Raw genomic sequence first — 21,475 nt, 5'->3', positions numbered from 1 at the left:
AAGAAAGAAAGAAAGAAAGAAAGAAAGAAAGAAAGAAAGAAAGAAAGAAAGAGAGAGAGAGAAAGAAAGAAAGAGAAGGAAAGAGAGAAAGAAAGAAAGAAGGAAGGAAGGAAGGAAAAAGAAAGAAAGAAAGAAAGAAAGAAAGAAAGAAAGAAAGAAAGAAAGAAAGAAAGAAAGAAAGAAAGAAAGAAAGAGACAAACAAAGAAACAAAAGAGAAGAAAACTGTGAAGAACTCTCCCAATATTTATCTTATCATAAAAACAGAGGCACTCCGGGTACAAAACTACCAGAGCTTAAAACATTCTATCAAATATATAACCTCACTCCCTAAAACCAAAATGTTAAATGACAAGAAACCTGACCTGAAATAGGCTGAGCTGAAATGTCTAATTTTCAATGAGCTGCACGGCCATGGCAAACATCCCAGTTTGAATTAACATACTGGTCTCTAAATCAATGAGAGCCAATGTGCTAGTAGAGAAGGGTGGCATGAATGTAGAATTCGTGAGACTTTGGCTCTAGACCTGACCTCATCCCATTGCTTTGGCCAGTGCCATTTGCCACAGGAAATGAAATTCAAAGACATCATGGGCCTGGAGATGGAAATGCTCAACAGCACTCAATTGTCCTTCAGTACATACAGCCCGCTGTACATAGATTCATTTATCATTCATTCCAGATGGGAGCTGACCCCTTTGACTTGACAGAGCACAGAGGGCAATGCTCCCTGCTTGAATAACCAACAATCAATAATGAAAATGTGGATGTTTTGTCTGCCTGTTTAATAATTGAAGATACCAGTATACTTTAGTTAAAAAGCTTCTTCATTAAAAGCAATGTAACTTATTTATCTCATTCTCTTCTCTCTTCCTTTGCAGGTGGTATTGCCCAACTCACCTCTCCCCCATTAAATGCTTTGGAGTTGAAATCTAAAGATATTGTCATTTCCTTTCCTGTGACATTTTCTGCTGGGTTGTAAATATATAATGATCCGATTACAGAGGTCTTCCCTAATGACTGACCTTAACACTGAGCTTATTCTTTGCAAATATGATATAAATAACCAGATGTCCATTTAAAAACTAACATCAGCAAGAACATTGTAAATCAAAACGCTCCATACCTTGGACATGTACAGCTTGGAAGTTACCACAATATCTTGGGCCAAGTTTGTTAATAACTTCCAGAGTTTCCATTGAAATGGCTTCTTCAAAGAGGTATGTGGGACCAAGACGCCAGATTAATGAAGACTTTTGTTTCCAAACTCGAGGGGTAGCAATATATCCATAAACATCCACAAATGAGGATGGATCCATAGAAAGGAAAGGCCCTGGTAGGGCCTGGATGTACAACATCTGTTAAAATAAGAAGGACAAAAGCGAGTGGTGTTTGTTCTCAGAGTTAATCAAGTAAATACAAATTGATATGACATGATGCATTTTACTCTCATCTCAAAGTAAAAATGGATTTTATCTAAAAATTAAAATTCTCAAATCTGAGAAGTATGCAGAAAAACAAGTTATGAAATGTGGAGTAAGAAACTGACACTGTCCTTTTGAAAATAAATTTGATAAAAATATTAAGAAACACAAAAATGTCCACTGTTTTATCTCAGTCGTTCTACTAAGAATCTAAATGTCTAGTATTAGCAAATGAATAAAATTTTATGTATGAAAATTAATTACATACACACAGTTTGGAAAAGAAGAAATAAAACTGTTTCTATTTTCAGATGACATGTCCATGTAGAAAGTTCTAAGGAATTATTTTTAATGTCCTAGAACTAATAAGTGAGTTCAGCAAGGTCACAGGATACATGGTCAATACACAAAAATAAATTTTATTTTTGTAGGCTAACAGTAAACAAACAGAAACTAAAATTAAACACAATACCACTTACAATTATGCACAAACAAATGAAATATTAGTAAGACGTGTACAGGTTCTGTATATTGAAAATTCCTAAATGATGATGGAAAAAGTCAAAGAAGATCTATATAAATAGAGAGACATACCAGATTCATGGATAAAAAGACTATAGTAGAGATTTTATTTCTCCTCAAGTTGATCAAAAGGTATAATGCAATTCCTAACAGAATTCCAGCAAGGATTTTTTTGTAGACATAAACGAGCTAATTCTAAAATGTATATGGGAAGGCACAGGCCCTAGAATAGCTTAAACAATTCTGAAAAAGAAGAATTAAGTTGGAGGAACTACTCTAATAATTACTTATTATATAGCTATAAAATCAAGATAGTGTGGCATTGGTATAAAGATAATCACATAGATCAATGGAACAGAATAGAGAACCCAGAAATAAACTTATATAAGTATGCTCACCTGATTTTTGACAAAGATGCAAAAGTAATTCAATTGGGAAATAATAGACTCTTCAACAAATGGTACTGGAGCAAGTGAACATCCATAGGCAAAGAAATGAACTTAAGCCTTATACCTTATACAAAAATTAATTCATAATTGATCACAAACTCAAGTGTAAAATGTAAAACTAGAAATCTTTTAGAAAAAAATAGGAGAAAATCTTCAGGATCTCAGGCTAGGCAAAATATTTTCAAACAACACCAAAAGCATGAGCCATATAAGGAAAAACTAATAAATTATACTTCAGCAAAACCAGAAACTTCACCCATGTGAAAGAGGATTAAAAGACACACTACAGACTAGGAGGAATTCTTGCAAATTATATATCTAACAAAGGACTAGAATCTAGAATATGTATATATACACAAACACACACACATATACATATATATTATTTTAACCCTTAAAACTCAACAGTTTAAAAAGCGAACAATGTGGCGGGGTATGGTGGCTCATGCTTGTAATCCTAGCACTTTGGGAGGCCAAAGTGGGCAGATCACACGGTCAAGAGATTGAGATCATCCTGGCCAACATGGTGAAACCTGTCTTTACTAAAAATACAAAAATTAGCTGGGTGTAGCGGCACACGCCTGTAGTCCCAGCTGCTCGGGAGGCTGAGGCAGGAGGATCACTTGAACCCAGGAGGCAGAGGTTGCAGTCAGTCGAGATCATGCCACTGCACTCCAGTCTGGTGACAGAGTGACACTCCGTCTCAAACACAAACAAACAAACAAACAAACAATGCAATTAGAAAATGGGCAAAAAATATGGATGGACATCACTGCGGAGAACATACAGATGGCAAAAAAGCATGAGAAAAGATGATGTTCAACCTCATTAGCCATTAAGGAAATACAAATTAAAAACAGTGAGGTATCACTACACAACTATCATAACAGCTAATATAAAAATAGTGACAATGCTAAGCGCAGAAAAACCCTCACTCATCTATGTTGGTGGAAATGTCAAATAATACAATCACTCTCAAAATAGTTTGGGAGTTTCTTATAAAACTAAACATTCAATTACCATAGAAACCAGCAATTGAACCCTTGGAATTCATCCCAGAAAAATGAAGACTTAAATTCACACAAAAACCTGTAAACAAATGCTCACAAAGCTTTATTTATAATATCCAAAACCTAGAAACATCCCAAATGTCCTTCAATAAATGGCTAAACAAACTATGGCACATCCATACCTTGAAATACTACTCAGAAATAAAAAAGAACTAACTGTGGATACAAGCAAAAGTTTGGATGAATTTCCAAGCATACTTCCATATATTGCTGTGGCCACATTACAACGTTTCAGTCAGCGACCCAGCACGTATGCAATGGCGGTCCATAAGATAATAATATCATATTTATACTGTACTTTTTCTGTGTTTAGAGTGCTATGTACACAAATACTCACCACTGTGTTACAGTTGCCTACAGTATTCAGTATAGCAATATGCTGTCTAGGTTTGTAGCCTAGGAGCAATAAGCTATCACATATAGCCTAAGTGTTAGGTTAAATGAGAGGTTACATGAACTAAGTAGTATTTGAGATTTTCTATACAGTGAGATCACACTATTTTTTTAAAGTGATAAAACTGAAACTACAAAATATGATAAAGTAGCAGGAGGGTAGCTAATCTTCTTTTCTCTATTTCTGAGTTATTTCAAAATGCATTTGTATTATTCTTATTACTATAAAATCACTGTATATATTAATATGTTTATAAATATGTACAGTTGGCCCTACATATCTGGGGGTTCCATATTCTCAGATTCAACAAACTTTGGATCAAAAATATTCAGGAAAAATAACAGTAAAAATAGTACTACAACAACAAAAGTATAAATTAAAAATACAGCATGACAACTATTTATGTAGCATTCACATTGTATTAGGTATTATGAATCATCTAGAGCTTAGTTAAGCATGCAGAAGGGTGTGTATTGTTTATTCGCAAATACTACACCACTTTATTTAAGGGACTTGAGTATCTACAGAGTTTAGTGTCCAGGAGGGTTCCTAGAGCCAACCCACTGAGGAAACTGAGGGATGACTGTATTTTTCTAAATGAGAGTTTACATAATTTCAGAAATACTCTTTTTCACCCTACCAATTAAATGAGATTTTCAAATAGAAACAAATCAATTGTTCAGCCACCGCGCCTTGCCAGGAGTACAGTCTTCTGTGCCCTCTTCTCTCTGTGCTGGCAGCAAAGTCCTCCTCTCTCTCCCACACTGAAGCATTACCCACCCCTCCAATCCACTTTGCCCCTCTCTTCCCAAATTCCCAGTGTATGCTCACTGCACCATTCAGGTTGACTATGAGATGTCTAATGTCTCAGATCGTTCCCAAATCATTTTGCCCAATTCAAGCTGTTAAAATGCTCCATATCGTTCCCAATTTATCTAAGCTTCCTTTGGCAATAAAATCAAAGGCTCAGCATTTTGAGACGGGCTGTTGAGCTAGTCAAACTAAGCTGAAGTTCTCACATCTTACTCTTGCCCAACAGATGTTTGCATCAAAACACAGGTCTTTACGTTTATCCCAGTTGAGTTTCATTTGCTGGTCCTGATCCAACTTGTTGAGATTATTTTGGAAAGCAGACTCTGTCGGTCTTTAGCAACACACCACTCCTGACCTCCCTGCTGATGGCCCTGGGCTCAGCAGGTCCTACAGGGAGGATGTTATTGCCTGTACAGATTCACCCAACCACACTACCAGCCAGTCCTGATCCTCGTGTGGCTGTACATTCAATTCAGTTCATCAAGTGTTTATTGCATGCTCACTGTGTGTCAGCCCCTATGCCAAGTTCATGGAAGGTACAAACATCAATAAGACATGCCTCAAGGTATACGAAGTATTTCACAGAATATCAACATATTCTGTGAAAGAAGACAAGACCAAGTGCACTCGGTAATCAAGCCTGAACAGATAAAAACAAAGGTATTGCAACAACAAAGACACCACCACACCTCCTATCCCAGCTAATGTGAGGGACTTCTGCTTCCTCTCCAATGATGAGTCCAGCCCTGCTCCATGTCTCTACCTTCTGGATAAAAGTTATTAACATTCACAGTCACCAAATTGCACCTCTTTCCAACAGCATCCAATTCAGAACAAATGGACCTCCGCTTCTTTAAACCCACTTAAAAATCACCTAAAATAAGCCCAGAATCTGTAACAAGTCACTACGAACTCCTTACTACCCATAGGGTAGGGACTCTCTTACTATAGGCAGCTTAAATCTAATTTTTATTTTATGGTATATGTATGTTCCTGGAGGTCTTTGGCTTATAGGCATAAACAATTCTTAGCATCTAAAACATTAGCTAACATATAATAGATGCTCAAGAAATATTTAATGAGAAAAAAAGAGAGAAAGGAAAGGAGGAAGGACTGACACTGTTAATAATTGGAGAAAAAGTTAACTATGTTTTGGAGGACCTGTTTCTTCAATGCTCCTATCAAACTCTTTCTGGTTGGCTGGGCATCGTGGCCCATACCTGCAATTCCAGCACTTTGGGAGGCCGAGGCATGCGGATCTCCTAAGGTCAGGAGTTCGAGACCAGCCTGGCCAACATGGTGAAATATCGTCTCTACTTAAAATACAAAAATTTGCTGGGTGTGGTGGTAGGCACCTGTAATCACAGCTACTCAGGAGGCTGAGGCAGGAGAATCGCTTAAACCCGGGAGGCAGCGGTTGCAGTGAGCCAAGATCACACCATTGCACTAGCCTGGGTGACGAGCGAAATTCTGTCTCAAAGAAAAAAAAAATATCTTTCTGGTCACCACTGCCATTTTTTTAATAACAGAACTTTACCAGAAGATGGTATCAAATTCACCTATATGTGTCCCACAGAATTTAGGTTGTTCCAACCTAATGACTCTTAACCTGGAACAACTTTGCCTCCACTGGATACCTGGCAATATCTGGAGACGTTATTGGTAGTCATAATTGAGCAGGACCGGGGGTGGGGGAATACTATGGCATTTAGCGGGAATCAAGAAACCCTGTGTATGTAAGGTTCTCCATTCTGGCTGCATATTAGAATTACCTAGAAAACTTTATAAATATTAGTAAACTGTCAAATTACCTGACCCACAGAGATTCTGACAATTGTTCTGGGTGCAGCCTGTGCAAGAGAGGTTTTAAAAATCTTTGCAGGTGATTCTAAAATGCTACCAGGTTGGGACACTCCCCTGGAACCTGTGTGAAAATCCAGCTGTACCTGCCCTCTGTGGCCTTCCAGGCCCTCTCCTCCCTGACAATGGCTGCTGGCTCCTGCCAGCTCCATCTTCTTCCAGCTTCCTCTTGTGCCTGAGGTGTCTCTAAGTGACAGTCATGAGATTGCCACTCCAGCTATGCATTCGCATTCCATTACCTTCCTCACGGTTCTTGCTCTAAATCTGGTGACATGTGATGGTGTCTGCATATGCTAGTGCCCGGCTTCTCCGTGGGGTGCAAAGATGAGCTGTGTTGGCCTCACCTGGGAGCTTCCCAGAAAAGTCATACTTTAGGCCCTGCCCAGACCTCCCTGAGGAATTTGCCCCTTAAAATGAGAAGCTTTGCTTTGTTCATTCTGGAGTTTTCTGTCTTCATGAACATGACTATTCTTAGAGATCTGGACGTTCATCTTCCCTTCTGCCCTGGTTGTGTGGCCTTCAGTGCATTTTCTAAACATGTCCTTTTCATGTCTGAGCTCAGCCAAGTTTCCTGAACAGCGAGGGGGATTTCATTAGATGCCAACCCCACTAGCAACAAACAAACAAACAACAACAACACAACACAGAATGAAACGGAGGTCACTTCGGGGTCGTGGCAGGAGGTATGGTTGTGGGGAAAGTGCAACTTGGAGGAGCCATCTCACCTTGGCGGAGCCAATGACCTGTCCATTCAGACAGGTGGAAACTGTACAATGCCTTTTCATTTCCTTGGTGACAACCACAGCCAAGTGATGCCACTGACCACAAGCCAGGAGCTGGCCACACCGGACCTGAAGTTGGCGTCCTGCAGAAGGCTCAGAGTCATCCTCAGGTTCCATGACATCTGGAAGACAGCATAAACACTGAGTCTCACACGTGGTACCACGCTGCAGCAACCCAGGAGAACAGGGAGAGTAGAGAGACATCAACCACTGTGAGCCTTGTACTATGGAGCCCTTAGCCCTCCTCTCATGAAACATGACAATAGCAACAGCAATCATTCTTTGAGATCTTCCTTTGGGCAAATTTTAAGCATGTTACAAATATCAACTCAGGTCATGTTCACAGCAGCCCTGTGAGGTAGGTGCTGTCACATGCCCAATTTACCAACCTGAGGCACAGAGAGGTTAGTGACTTGCCCAACGTCATGCAGCCAGGATTCAAACCCAGAAGCCAGTCTTCAGGTCTACCCCAAGGTAGGCTACCTCCATAGGGACGCCATGGCGGGCTGAGTCCCAGGGGGTTGGATAGGCAGCTGTGCTGTGTACAAGGGTGTCAGCCACTCCCACTGTTATAGAGCCAGCCACTCCCACTGTGTTATAGAGCCTCCCACTGTTTTTCTCTATGAAACAGTGACACTCTCAGGACACAGGAGAAGAACAAGTGGCTAGAATCCACTGGACTTGACCATCTCAGGAAAATGAGCCTGGAGAACAATGCTGGACTCCAAAAGGCAGAGCCGGAGCCAGCCTCTAGCACTGCCAAAGGAGGGGCTGCCCTGGGCGCCATGCCAAGCATGGGCCAGCCTTCTGGGTTTGGGGTTAAGCATATGTGGGCATGTCTGTAGCTGCTTTGGCTCCAGCTAAATTGTGTGTGTTCTTCAAAAACCTTGCTCAGGAGAGGATACAGCCTGTCTCCCAGTGAGGCAAAGCCCCAGGTCCCATTGTGACTGTTCTGCAGGGGCAAAGCTTCTGGAAAGCCACAGAGCATCACCTCTGAAGCTGTGCTAAGGGATGGGGCTTCGTTTTCCTGACAGTTGCAAGCCCGGAGCCCAGGTCATAGTGAACCACAACAAATATTGTAGACCTTTCACCAGGTGTGGAACCCAAGGGAGTAATTTCAAAGGATGAGGAGAAACAGGAGGTCACCAGGCTTCAAATCACACCTGTGTTGAGAGCTTCTGACTTAGCCCCATTTCCCTCACGTGTGGATGAAACTGGCTTTGGATTCCAGCACCTTACCCAGAGGCTGAAACTCCTTCTCTTCTGTAGAAACAACCAAGGAGAGGTCGTCTGGGCAGAGGCTGACGGAGAAGCAGACAAAGGGCTGCTCGGTCCTGGCCAGGTGGCGCACCAGCGTCAGGAAGCGCAGTGGGTGGCCCTCAGTGGCAGCTCCATGATGGCTGATCAGGAACCAGCAGGAGAAGGTCAGGCCTCCGGGAGGAGGGAATGGTCTGGCGGCACCTGGGTGGGAACACAGGCATGCCCTCAGGCTTTGTTCTGCCCCACCTAGCAAGTGTGGTCAGATTCACTGTGGTGCTGAACTAGCCTGGGTGCAGCACCTACTGGGTGCCTTGCCTAATCACCAGTTATCTCCTCTCCATCGTGGCACTCTGCCTTGCCAAGGAAGCAGAGAGGACCTCAATCTCCCTCAGGTCCGTCACATGTGGGCCCCAGGTCAGCTGATCTACAGCCAGACAGTGTGCTCTGTCGGGTAGAGGACTTTGGCCTAGCTCAGCTGAACCTTGGATAGGAAAGAGCGCCAGTCTAAGGATGCCATGTGCCCTCCCATCCCATAACAGGGCTGGCGACACAGACAGGTCCTCTGGCCTCATGGAACAGGCAGGATCAGCTGCTGTGTCCTCAGACTTGGTGCCATCTCACATGGAAAGAGGTCATGAAGGCAATGGCTCCCCAGCATCCACGCCCACATAGAAACCCCAAACCCAATTATCCTAACAGAGTGTGTGGCTCAGGTGGCACCAGGTACTCGCACTGTCCTGCCCAGCAGGTTTTCAGCTGAGTGCAGTCCTGTGCACAGGGGTCACTTGCCGGACATTGGTCTGTTCTCGATGGCCATCAGCCCAACTCATATTTCTCTCCAGAGAGAGATCTAAGGCAGGTAGTGTCCATCTCAGCCTACATCAGTCACCAGCAAAATGAGCCAAACCCAGGCTCGGTCCATCAGTGCCAGCTGAGTCCCTAGCTATGGGCTGGACCCTTGGGAAGCCCAATAAACAGAACCCCTTGCTCTAAAAGAAGAGCAAAGTTGAAGGACAAGTCACCTGCAGATACTCAGGACCAAAGGGAGGACTCATGTTTGCCTTGCTTTTTTTGAAACTGGGTCTTGCACTGTAGCCCAGGTTAGAGTGCAAGGGTTCAGTCATAGTTCCCTGCAGCCTGGAACTCCTGGCCTCAAGCAATCTTCTGGCCTTGGCCTCCCAAATTGCTGGTAATATAGGTGTGAGCCACCATGCCCGGCGCAGCTACATTTTCTTGAAGCACCAACTAAAAATCTGCAATCAAGGCTACATGAAGACTCATTCTTGGAAAGGGATGGAGAGCTAAATCACCTGGGAAAAACACCTACCTGTCCCAATTCCTCCAGAGACAGAATATTCAGTGCTGGTTCCCATAACAGTCGACAGGGTCGGAATAAACAAACAGCTGGAAACAGAAAAATGTCTCAGATCATTGGACTGCAAGCTGTGTCTCGCACTGACACAGCCAGTGTGGGCCATGGCATTGTCCCATCCTACCCTCCTGCTGGCGCTGTTACCCTCCTTAGACCACAGGGTCCCAAAGATGGATTGCAGCTGGTGCTGGTAAGATGCCTAAGGGAAGAAACTGCAGTGGAGGCAGGGTTCGAGGGTGTTCCAGAATGCAGCCACACCAGGGGAAGGAGGGTCTTGGCCCTCCATAGCTGAGAACACAGCCCGTGGGAGGCCACTGAGTAGGTGGATGCCCATGACCCAGACATTGTCGTCTGCTGAGTGGTGAGATTCAATGGGAACTACAACTTTGTAATCAATATTATAATTCATCAGAAGCACTGCAAAATTAATGAGTTGTATTTTAAATATGTGAAAGCCTGTCATACCCATAACCTTCCACGGACATGTCAAATTCCACAAACGACGGGGCCAGGGCTGCCCTCTGAGGCTGCAGGTTGCGTGGGGAGGTCATGGAGATGAGACTCAGCGCCGTCTGAAGGGCAGTGGTTGAATCCTGGGATTCCTCCAAGGGCGGCGGGGCCTGTGTGACTCCAGGGTGCAGGCCAGCATCTGGGGCAGCTCCCTTGGGCCCCTCAGCCGAGCCCTGTGCAGTCCGTGACCCTAGGGCAGCAAGCAAGAGAAGAGATGTGTCTCTGCTCAAAGCGTTTCTCCCCCACTTCTGACGATAACCCGAAAGTCTCTACCACAGCCCAGAAAGAATTCTGCAGAGTCACCAGGCACTTCCTAACCACCAGTGAGGGCAGCTCCCTGGGCCCCAGTCCAGGCCCCCTGCTGAGCCTGATGACAAGGAACCAAGGAATGGTGTTGCTAACCTGCTCCTTCTAGAAACTTTTCTCTTTCATTCCAGCACACATTTCCTTTCCAGCATAGCATATTCTACCACCATCTCTGTCCCTGGCTTGTCCCCCTGGAGTTACTCACTGGGGCTTTGTATCTGCTCACCAAGCCCACACTTCCCTTCATAGCAGCCTATCTCCTTGAAAGCTCTGGGCTCCCACAGCAGCTGCCAGCCCCAACCCTGATCTTGTACGCTTGCTTCTCCACTGGGCCTGCCTGTTACCTTAAGGTCCTATGTGATCTTACATTCAGGGCGTCCATTGCTTTCTTTTCTCTAAGCTGGTCTCCTGTGCCAGCATCCCCCAGGTACCAGGCCTGACACAGGGGTACCATCTGCATCTTGGGCCTCCAAGGCCCTGATGTGCCCTTGAGTGTGAGCTGTGCAGAAGCCTTCCCTCCACAGCTCTGTCTAGCACACCGCCAGGTACTGCTGTGTCATGAAGGAAACTCTGTCTCTGCTTCCATGATCTGGGACCCAAAGGGGTCATCTGTCTTATATGCCTGGGTGGGGGGTCATCTTTCTTCATCTGGAGATGGTCTTTGTTCAAAGACCACAAATTTCTTTGCTTCTTCCTTAGCTGCTCCATTGAGCAGCAAAAAACACCATGTTTAAGCCTGTTTGCTTTCCCACCTGTTGTGAAGGATCCCTTAGCAGGAATGCATATCATCTTTTCATTCCCATTAGCCTGCCCTGTTCTTGCCTTACCTGAGTGCCCAGGGTTGCCTCTGTGAGAATGAGATGAATCGAGGATTTTCGTTGTGGCTGACAGAGGTGAGGGAATTCCAAGGCCTAGAAACTGTCTGAACATAACATATAAGAGAACCAAATGAAGACATTTTACGGGCAACAGTTTTCTCCAACTTTATCCTGACCACGGTTCTAGATGCCCAGGGCTCCCTGACCTCCCTCCCGGCCCCCTGGAACATGCTTTCTGAAAGCAGTGTGAAGACGGGGTATCTCTGCCCTGCCAGCCAGACCAGACCAGACAGCTGGTAAGTTTAGGAGCCTCAAGGCAGATGTTGTAACAAAAAATAATTTGTCACGAAATAAATTTGTCGTAACTGTTTATAAGTTTCTGATGGAATTTCCATGCAGCACTATAACCGGCAGTCTCCTCTGGCAGCCATGTGCCTGCCCCTGGGTCCCACGCCTGCTGGCTGCAAGGGCCACCTGTGTGCCCTCTGCGCTTACCCCTGTGTATAAGCAGCAGGGCCCCCCGCTCTGTGTGTGGCCCCTCAGCAGGCACTCCAGGTGGCATGGGAGACTCCTGCCCTCCCCGGCAGCTTCCCTTCCCTCTGTCCCTTGTCTTTCAGGTCTGCCCGCTGCTTCTCACCCTTTGCGCCTTTGCACCTTCTCTCCCTGCCATAGCTCTCGAGGAATGTGGCTTCATGTAGGGGCTGACGGCAGGAAAGCCCCTAGCAGGATCCAGGGGAATTCTGCCCCATCCCCCTCCCTGTCTGCAGTCCCTGCTTACTTATCTCCCAACTCCCTACAGGGCACAGTCAGGCCCTCCCAGCCCCACCCCTCCCAGCAGAGCCTTCCAGGCCCAGTTCCCTCCTCTCCTTGGCTAGAGAACTGTGCAGGCCTCAGAGTCCAGCTCCACTTCCTTGGAGCCCCCTCTGGCCCCCACATGCTCCATGAAGGGGGCTATGTCTGCTTTGTGGGCACCTGCCCACTGCCTGGCACAGACCCAAGGCTTGGCCATGGACTTCCAGCCTTGAATGCCAGGACAGAGCCATGTCCCGCACCTGTCCCTGCAATCTCTCCACTGCCCATTGCACAACCTCTGCCCTGCAAAGGGCATGGCTGCCTGGCTTGGCGGCGTTGAATATGCAGCTTGTGGTACCTTAGCACATCTGGTTCAATGGCCTGGGAAGCGAGCTTTTCAAAGATCCTAATGAGGCGTGAGTGGAGGGGGCTGCTGCTGGCAGCCAGGGCCTTGTGGCAGGAGGCCATGAGGGTCCCAAGCATGCCCGCCTCGCACATGACCTGGCGGTTCTTCTCCGACTTCACCAGGGACTGGATGTGACTGGCCAGGGAGCACTGGATCTCCTCGGAAAGCTAAGAGGTGACCAAAGCAAGCTGTGAGTCCTCCAGGGCAGAACATCCTGTGGGCAGCTTTGATGGGCTCCAACTTGGCCTGGGGTGGGTTGTGGAACAAGGGGACTGCACCCACCATACCCAGTCCCCACTGTATCCATGCCCGTCCCAGTGTTCTTCCAGTGCCCTCCTCACCTGAGGGGGCAGGTCTGCCGGATGTGGCCCCTGGCAGGACGCAAACTGCCCAGGTCAGTGGGGGGAGAAGCCATTGACTAAAGATGGAGGCCACACACCAGCAGTCAGGAGGCTGGGTCTGCCCCTTAGATGCGCTGTGTTTGACCCGCACAATGTTTAAGCAATTTCTGAATTAATTGCTAGCATTGAAAAGTGTGAAGATGTCACATAAATATCCAGATTTGTGGCCCCTCTCAAAAGATAGGACAATCTGGCCATGCTGGCTTGCACCTCTGTGGGGGGGGGTGGCTGGTGCTGGGTGGGAGCTGTGCCCTCCAGGGGTCCCACATTTCCCCAGCTGACTTCACTCCCCTAACAGTTCCTGTGTTGGAGTTCACACCCCCTGGAGAAAAAGGTGAAATCTGCATGGGGGTACAAGCCTAAGAGAAGTACTACCTGCCACACATACAGAGCCTGCCTTGACAGACACAGGCCCCACCACAGGCATCTCAAACCATGCTCAAAGTCTGCAGGCCCACTAAAGTCTCTGGGGAGAAGCCTTTGCTGAGGCCACTCTCACCCCTTGGGTGCCATCTCCCTCTGCCCACTGTCCCATCATCCTGCACCTGTCCCTCAGTCCTAAGTGCATGCTGCCACGTGAAAAGCTGTGCTCTTATCTTACCCTAAACTAGGTTTCCAGCTACTTCCCTCTGCCTATGTCCCTTGAAGCACATAGAAAAGAGTCCATAGAGAGGGCTCAGTAAATATTTGAGCCCAATACCACACATTGCTTTTATAATCATTCTTTCATTGTGACAAGATAAATCCTCGAAATTCCCAGCCATCTACAGATAGATAAATGATTTGGATGGGGTGGGGCATTCCTTTACAAAAACTCCACATTCTCTTCTGTTGCTGGATAAGGTATTGTATCAAGTGAGAGGGATACAGGTTAAATCTTAATGGAATTTTCCTTGTCCCTGTGGACCCTACTGTGCCCCACACCGACCTCCTTCTCTAGATGAGAGGTGTACCTGTTATGGGTTCCCCTTCTCTGCAGGACTGCCCTCCACTAGGTAGGAGCTGCCCTGCCCAGGGGCTGTGGAGCCCTACTCACCTAAATACACATGCACATACACACACACCCCTACATGCCCACTACCTACATACACACACACATGCGTCCACACACACACATGTGCACGTAGCATACATGCCTGTGTGCATACACACACATGGCCCAGGCTGGAGCCAATGAGGCCAGTGCCCTTGGGGACTATGTTGTACAATTCATACCTCAGAACCCTGGGGTCTCTGGCTGAGACAAGACCGCTGTGAACGCATCCTCCTTCAGCTTCTTCCCTGCCTGACTTCCATTACTCCCTTTCTCCTGAGTCCTTCCCTCGACAAATCCCACATATCTGGACCCCTGTCTCAGGCTTCACTCCCAGGGAACCAGACCTGAGGCACCAGCATCCTTTCCATATTTTATGCCTTTGCTGCGGTTTGTAGTTTCAAGAAAGAAGATCTATGACCATGTAAATGAGGTCTAGTCCACCAAAGTGAAGCCAGGAGAAGTTATGAATGCACTACTTGAGTAATCTTTCTCTAAGGAGGACTGGGGTCTGGTCTCTTCACGTCGCAGACACCTGTTACTCATACCCCCCATAAGAGCTTTCTTGGAGTCCTCCCTGCTTCCTCTCTTCCTCTTCTTTTTCAAACAAGACTGAGGTGGCTCTCAACATCATCTTCTGGGTAAAGCTTTAGGTTTTAAAGATGAATAAGACACTGTCCCTGCTTTCAAGGGATTCGCAGATTAAAGGTGAAACAGGTGGGCAGACAAATTGTCCCAGAACAGTGTGAGATGTGCTCCGGCAGAGAATTTGCAACATCTGAGTGCAGCAGGTGGGGCGGTCCCTGCAGCCTCTCACACATTTCACAAAACTCTTGAAGTTAGAAGGGACTCGAAGCCTGGAAGCTACTGGGAGGGCCAAATTTTATCCTAAGATGAGAATATTTCCTGGGTATTTAGGCTGTGGCAGTCCCTTTTCTAAGCATTTGGACATGTACGGATTATGCAATCACTGTGAGAAGCCGATGAGGGAGGCTCTATTATCATCCCCGTTTTACAGATGGAGAAGCGGAGCCCAGAGGAGGAAATTACCTAGGACCGCATGGTAAGGCTGGAACCTGACTGACCCCAAACTTCATGCTCAGAGTTGCCTCATTCCATGATTTCTGCTCCACGCGGGCAGTCATTTGAGGGGCTCCCTGTCCAAAGATGGTCAAGAGTATGTTTCTAGCACTAAATGACAGAAATAAGTAAGATAACTTGCTTCCATATGTAGCTAACACAGTTTTGTAGCACATATGTTTCAAGGATTAAAATGTATGGAGAAAGACATTTACACTGTTTACCATCAATCTCTAGATGGTTTTAAAAATTAGATGGCTCGCCCAGGTCCCTCTCACAGCCTCCCACCTGCCTTCCAAACACATGGGTCCTGTAGCTCCTGCCTCACCTGATGGTGTTCAGAGAAATCCCCATCTCTAAGACATCTTCAATAACATTTCTGATTTAAAAGGTGAGCATTGGGGGAAGGGGGATAAAACTACATTAGATTGACTTTCCATGGGAACATCCTTCCCAGGCTGGATTTTGTCATCCTGAAATGTGACCATTTGCCAGCATTGTTATTTTCCCAAGCACATGATGTCACTGATGCGGAGGAGAGGTCTTTCCTGGAAGATAGGGTCCTCCTCCCCGGAACGTGGTGTCTGCACAGTCAGCCTGAGCTGGTAGATGGACATGCGTAGCCCAACAAGGACCAGAAACGGAAAGCAGAAATGCCAAAACTAATTAACTCTGAACTATTCCATCACTTTCACTCTTTCCATAGAAATCTACCCAAAGACCTTGACTCCCTTCCCCAGGCCTTTTTTCTGAGGCTCCAACTCTCTCTTCCTTCATCCACCCGAGCTCAGCCCCTGATTCTCTTCTCCTCAAAACAGAAAAGTAACATCTATCCTCTTGCCTTGAATATCTCATCTCCTAGAACTTAGATTATTTTATTTGGTAGCTGCATTCTTTCACTTTAGGGTGAGAGTTGGGATGCAGTCTGCATGAACCAAAAGGCAAAAATAACATCACAATGTATTATTCAGAAGAATTAAAAAGAAATGTCTACAATCCCCAGTTTTCATTACCAGGACTTCACCCATTGCTTTGGGGACTTTTGGGTTTGTTTGGGTTTGTTTTGGTTTTGCTTCTTTCCCCCCATCACAGCAGGAATTCTTTAAATATGCAAAAAAGAAAAACAGAAACTTTTCAAAAGGGAGAAATGCTGATCTTGTCTAATGATGCCGCAAGTTTACTCCAAAATTGCTCAATACCCCATAATGGAGGAGGGAAAATTGATTGTTCCTCATTATCACTGCAGCTCTGTCAATACCAATATTGCCTTGTTTTGAATAAAATGTGCTGGGTTTTTTTCAATGTTGATTCCAGTAAAATGGGGTTTTAGTGAAAATATGAGCAGTAGCAGGAAACCAGTGTGGTTTCTCCCCCTACAAATGGATTGATTTTCCTAACGCATATTACTTCCAATGCAGAATGGGGATGGAGGTGCAATTAGGACTCAGTGGTAAGAGCGCAGGGTCACCAGGTTGGCCAGCAGGCTGGGCCCGCAAGGCAAATTAGCACAGAGTGATGTGTGGGGCAGCATTAAGGAATTTTCTGCATTCTCCACTTAACAGTCTAGCCTTTAAATCTACGCTGTCTGGCTATGGATATCCATTCTTATGTATCTCTCTCTCTGTTCCCCACTTTCTCTCCTGGTCCAGAGTCATACAGTCCCCAAAGACCAGTGAGGGCTGGGTCCTGGAGCGATGGGTCCCTCTAAAGAGGCATGGGTGTTGGGTTCAGCATTCCCAGATATGTGCATCTTCTGGACGTGAACCATGTCGCCCTCACACAGACATAAAAACCACTAGGAAGGCCCAGTGCCTACAATAGGTGCACCTAACTCAGATACTCTGAAAGCACTAGGGACTTTACTGAGCTACTCAAACTTGGATTAATCGCTTGTTCCAGTTTGGTTGAAATGTTCTGTTCTTGATGATTTTGGAAGAGAGATGATAGACTTTAAGTGACTTCAGTTCTTTAAGTTATCAAAGACTGTAAATGAAACACTAGTGATAAATGGGGCATATAGATGTGCTTTACGTAACAAGTTATGACTTTTACCACTGCCTACTTAGAATTAGGTCTCTTTATATGAGCATGAACTTTCCATTTTGCCATGGTCCCTCAGCCTGGTATGTTGCTTCATGGTGCCCATATGGCCTGGTAGGCTTGGGAGTTTGTGATTATGGTAAACAATAATCTGGTGTAAGAGATTCCAACCCCCATGGAACCAGCAGAATCCCCGTGTTGAGGGCCTGGCTTCCTCGACCCAATTAGGCAGATCTGTAACCAAGACCTAGATGAGTATGGGTGGGTGGGTGCCTGCTCCAAACTTTGTTTCTTTTCCAAATTACATGCAGATGATGGGCAATGAGTTTTCTCTTTCCCATTTTTCTCCCTATTCTCCACTTTTGTCCCCTCTGTACTGCAGCTGTAGTGACAATCTCAGCTTCTGCTGAACACCATGCCCTTTTCCACTGAGGCCTGAAGTTGGGAACGTCCATTCCAATCCCACCCCTTTGCTGAGCTCCCGCTTATTACTCAAGAGACAATTCATGTGTCCTCTCATCAAGAAAATTTTTCTGACCTTCCCAACCAGAGGCACTGCATCCATACTTCATGTTAAATTCCACACTATGGCTGTTTCTTTCTTTATCTCTTCTCCTCTCCCACCCCCACAACACCACAACAACACTGTGAGCTGCTGCTTGACACCATGATCTTCACACTGGTTTCCCTAGTGCCCATCTCTGCCTTAGACAGAATAACTGCCTAGTAAGCCCAGGCTACTCTAAAACACAATAGGCGCACCTAACCCAGGGGGCTGACAGATGGCCAGAAAGACTGATGTGCCAATGAAGTGTTGAAGGATGATAAAGAGTGAGCTAGGCAGGTGGCGAAAATGGTCTTTCAGGAAGAGGGAACAGCATATGTGAAGGCTGGTGGTGGGAAGAGTAAGCACAGCCTTTCAAAGAATTGGGGGTCATGAGGCAGAGTTGCAACATTTGGGCCCTCAGGTGTCCTGCAAAGGGGCTTGATCTGCTACTGGCCATACCCTGCCCCACACCAGAGCATGGAGCAAGGCAAAGACTGCACAGAGCCCTAAACTCCTCAGATCACCAGTCCTGGAGGGCTGGGAAGCCTGGAGATCCAGCATTGGCCTTGCTCTTGAGAACTGCTTAGAGATTCACCCGCTTCTGGTGCAGCTGATCTAAGAAGCCCCCAAGTCTCTGAAGCAGCCTCCACCAGATGCTCCAGGTGACAGGACCACCCTCCAATTTTTTTTGTCCCTATTCTAAGCTCTGGTCCTTGACCTGGCATAACCCAAATCAGTATCCTAACACCCATTCCAGGCTCTGGCACAACAGTGCCCAGTGTGGTCCCCAGCACGGGAGTAAGGGCCTGTTGCTCTAGAAGGTCCCCATCTAGAACCTGCCTGCCAGAGACCTCACAGTGTGGTCCTGACTTTCTGGGGCTTGTGGAAGTGGACATGGCTGTGCTCCAGCCCAGAGCTGCCCACCCAGCTGGATGCTAAGCTCACCTATATCCAAAAGGTTAAACTTATTATATGATGTTCTCACTTCACTTGGGACTGTTACTGACCATGCCCTGAAACTGCTAGGACTCACACTCTTCTGTCCTTCCCCACCCAGCATAGACATGCATTCAGACATGGCTCAGGCCTCATTGTGTCCATTGAATTTTGACCCCACAGATTCGGATCCCTTGCTCAAGCTGGTAGGGGCCCTTCTCCTCCCCATTTTGACATCTGATGACTAACTTCCCCTCCCTGCCTTAGGCCAGCTACACTCTGCTTCACTTAGAACACTGATAAAGTACAGAACCAGCCAGAGAAAGTACCCAGTCTTCTGACTCATGAGCAGATATTAACATACAGTTCAGTATCAACTTCCTATTAATTTATCAATAGTGTAATGTCAGTTGAAAATATACCCAAGATGTATTACCTTCTACTCAATAGTTTCAGAAGCAAAAGGAGTGGGGCGTGGGGAGCCAGCCTCTGATGCACGCATACCCAAGGCAGGGACTGTACTAAGGACTTTACAACTGTGCTCTCTCCTACTCTTCTCAACAGGAAAATATCATCACACTCATTTTGCCGATGAGAACACAGAGACTTAAAACAGCTCATCAAACTTCTCAGGCCACATAGCCAATAGGTGGCAGCTCTGACACACCAACATAAGCCTTACTAAAAGGCTCATGATTTTGACACTGCATCATGCACTGATTATAAAAAGGTAGAATTTAGTATCTCATATGGGACATAAGTTGATGGCCTAGAGATGTGTTTCATTTGGTGGACTTCGTCTGGGTGGGCTTAGGTCTCTGTTTCCTGTCCCCTAAATTAAATGCAGACACCTTTTAGACAGAGAAAGTGCTCTCCTTTGGCCACAAGCTCCACCAGTGTCTGTCGTCTTCACCTGGCTTCACTTACGCATGTTCATTACCTCTCTGGACCCAAGATGTTGAGTCTGTAATTTCTGTGATCCAGGCCAGATATGAGTAGTTGAAATTGAAATGCAGAGAAAGAAAGTAGCCTATATATATCTATGGAAAAGGAACTAGAATCAAGGACAGCTGATAATTAGGCAACGGTTGATTCCACTCAACTTTAACTTATACTCCATCATTCCACATCTATGGAAGCTTGCTTGTTATCCCTTCATCTCCATGTGAGATTGTCTGTTTGCTCTGTTTCTTTTTTTTTTTATTTGAGACAGGGTCTCAGTCTGTCACCCAAGCTGGAGTTCAATGGAACAATCATGGCTCACTGTAGCATCAACCTCTTGGGCTCAAGTAATCCTCCTGTTTCACCCTCCCAAGTAGCTGGGACTACAGGCACACACCACCATGCCTGGCTATTTTTTTTAATTTTTGGTAAAGATGGAGCTTGCTATATTGTCCATGCTGGTTTCACACTCCTGGCTTCAAAGAGTCCTCTCTGCCTTGATCTCCCAAAGTGCTGGGATTACAAGCATGAGCCACCATACTCAGCCTTTTTTGCTCTATTTAAGAGGCTACTGTGACTTCTCACTGGATTTTGACTAGAATCTGAGGTTTTCCCATTGAGGAATAATAGAAATACTTTGCGTAAGGGGTTCAGTGGGAAAGAGCATAGGAAATAGATTCTAAATGTATTTGGAATGTCTAATGTCTTATAATTTAACAAAGCAAGAGTCCTCCTTTACCAATTTTCTTCTTGGTGGAATGGCTCTTTTCAAACAGCCTGCCCTGATGCAATGCTATCCAGGGCTATTAATGCTGTCAATATTTTAGTTATTTGAAACTTATACAATTAGTTTGGTGTTTGAAATATAGTCTAATTCCAGAAAGTGGCACTCTTTCTAAATTTAGGCACAAATGAGTTGATAGATACATGCAGCCCTGAACCCAGTGCTCTATGTCTTGCCAGGCTGTTCCAGAGGCTTCCATGCAGCAGTGTCTTCACGGCAGCCTGTAGGTCTCTGGAATGCACTCAGAAGTGACTCGAGATGCAAACTGAGGATGACAATAGTCTCGCTAACGTCCTGGCTTGACTGTGCTGCTGCCATTCTGTATCCTCCCACTTCCCTACGAGTAAGGCAACTTGGTGGATGGCAGGAGGTCCAGTCCTCACGTCAGGCATGTACACTATCTATTGCAGCAATGTTGACTCTGTCGCTTAATTCCTGCAGGTTTCAAGTCTTTATCTGCCGAATGAGTCTACTGATAACCACCTTGCATGGTTAGTACAACAATTAAATGACAAAAGGCTTGTAAAGGTTTTAGCAACTGATGACAGTAGCTGCACCATTTAGCAAGTGCTTCCTTGCCGTGTCCCTGTGAGCGTTCTGCTCACCATGCTAAGCTCCATACATGCCTTTCCATTCTCTGAATCTCCAGAGGCATGTAGTAGGTGTTCTGTAATTATTCACAAAAGCAAACATATGACATGGGCAGTTCCACAGTCTGGGTTCAACCTCTGCAAATCCTCACAGTAATACCTCAAAGAAGATGACCTTATCCCCACACTATACAAAGGAAGTTAAGAATCAGAGGTTAAATAATTTTCCCATGGCTCTGTGGCTGCTTGGTAACCCAGCTGAAGCCTGACCACAATCTGCTGTTTTCAGAGCCTGAAGTCGCAAGTATTCATTAAACATAGTGATGATGACAATGATGACAATGAC

At 45.8% G+C, this 21,475-nt stretch overlaps 1 protein-coding gene across 3 annotated transcripts in view; it reads right to left on the bottom strand.

The window, feature by feature from the left end:
• WDFY4 (WDFY family member 4) overlaps nt 1-21,475 on the bottom strand; it is a 307,995-nt gene that overhangs the window by 203,602 nt on the left and 82,918 nt on the right. For all 3 annotated transcript variants that reach the window (XM_017504669.2, XM_037729965.1, XM_037729964.1), the window contains 7 exons: nt 12,729-12,943; nt 11,588-11,682; nt 10,410-10,644; nt 9,900-9,976; nt 8,552-8,773; nt 7,256-7,434; nt 1,125-1,356 (listed from right to left, as the gene is read on the bottom strand). In XM_017504669.2, the coding sequence (XP_017360158.1) occupies nt 1,125-1,356; nt 7,256-7,434; nt 8,552-8,773; nt 9,900-9,976; nt 10,410-10,644; nt 11,588-11,682; nt 12,729-12,943 (1,255 nt within the window). The remainder of the gene's footprint in view (nt 1-1,124; nt 1,357-7,255; nt 7,435-8,551; nt 8,774-9,899; nt 9,977-10,409; nt 10,645-11,587; nt 11,683-12,728; nt 12,944-21,475) is intronic.

Source organism: Cebus imitator, unplaced genomic scaffold (genome assembly GCF_001604975.1).
Source record: "Cebus imitator isolate Cc_AM_T3 unplaced genomic scaffold, Cebus_imitator-1.0 Scaffold326, whole genome shotgun sequence".
Classification (NCBI taxonomy): Eukaryota; Metazoa; Chordata; class Mammalia; order Primates; family Cebidae; genus Cebus; species Cebus imitator.
Note: the sequence above shows the minus strand (reverse complement) of the source record. Positions and strands in the feature narration are given on the sequence as shown.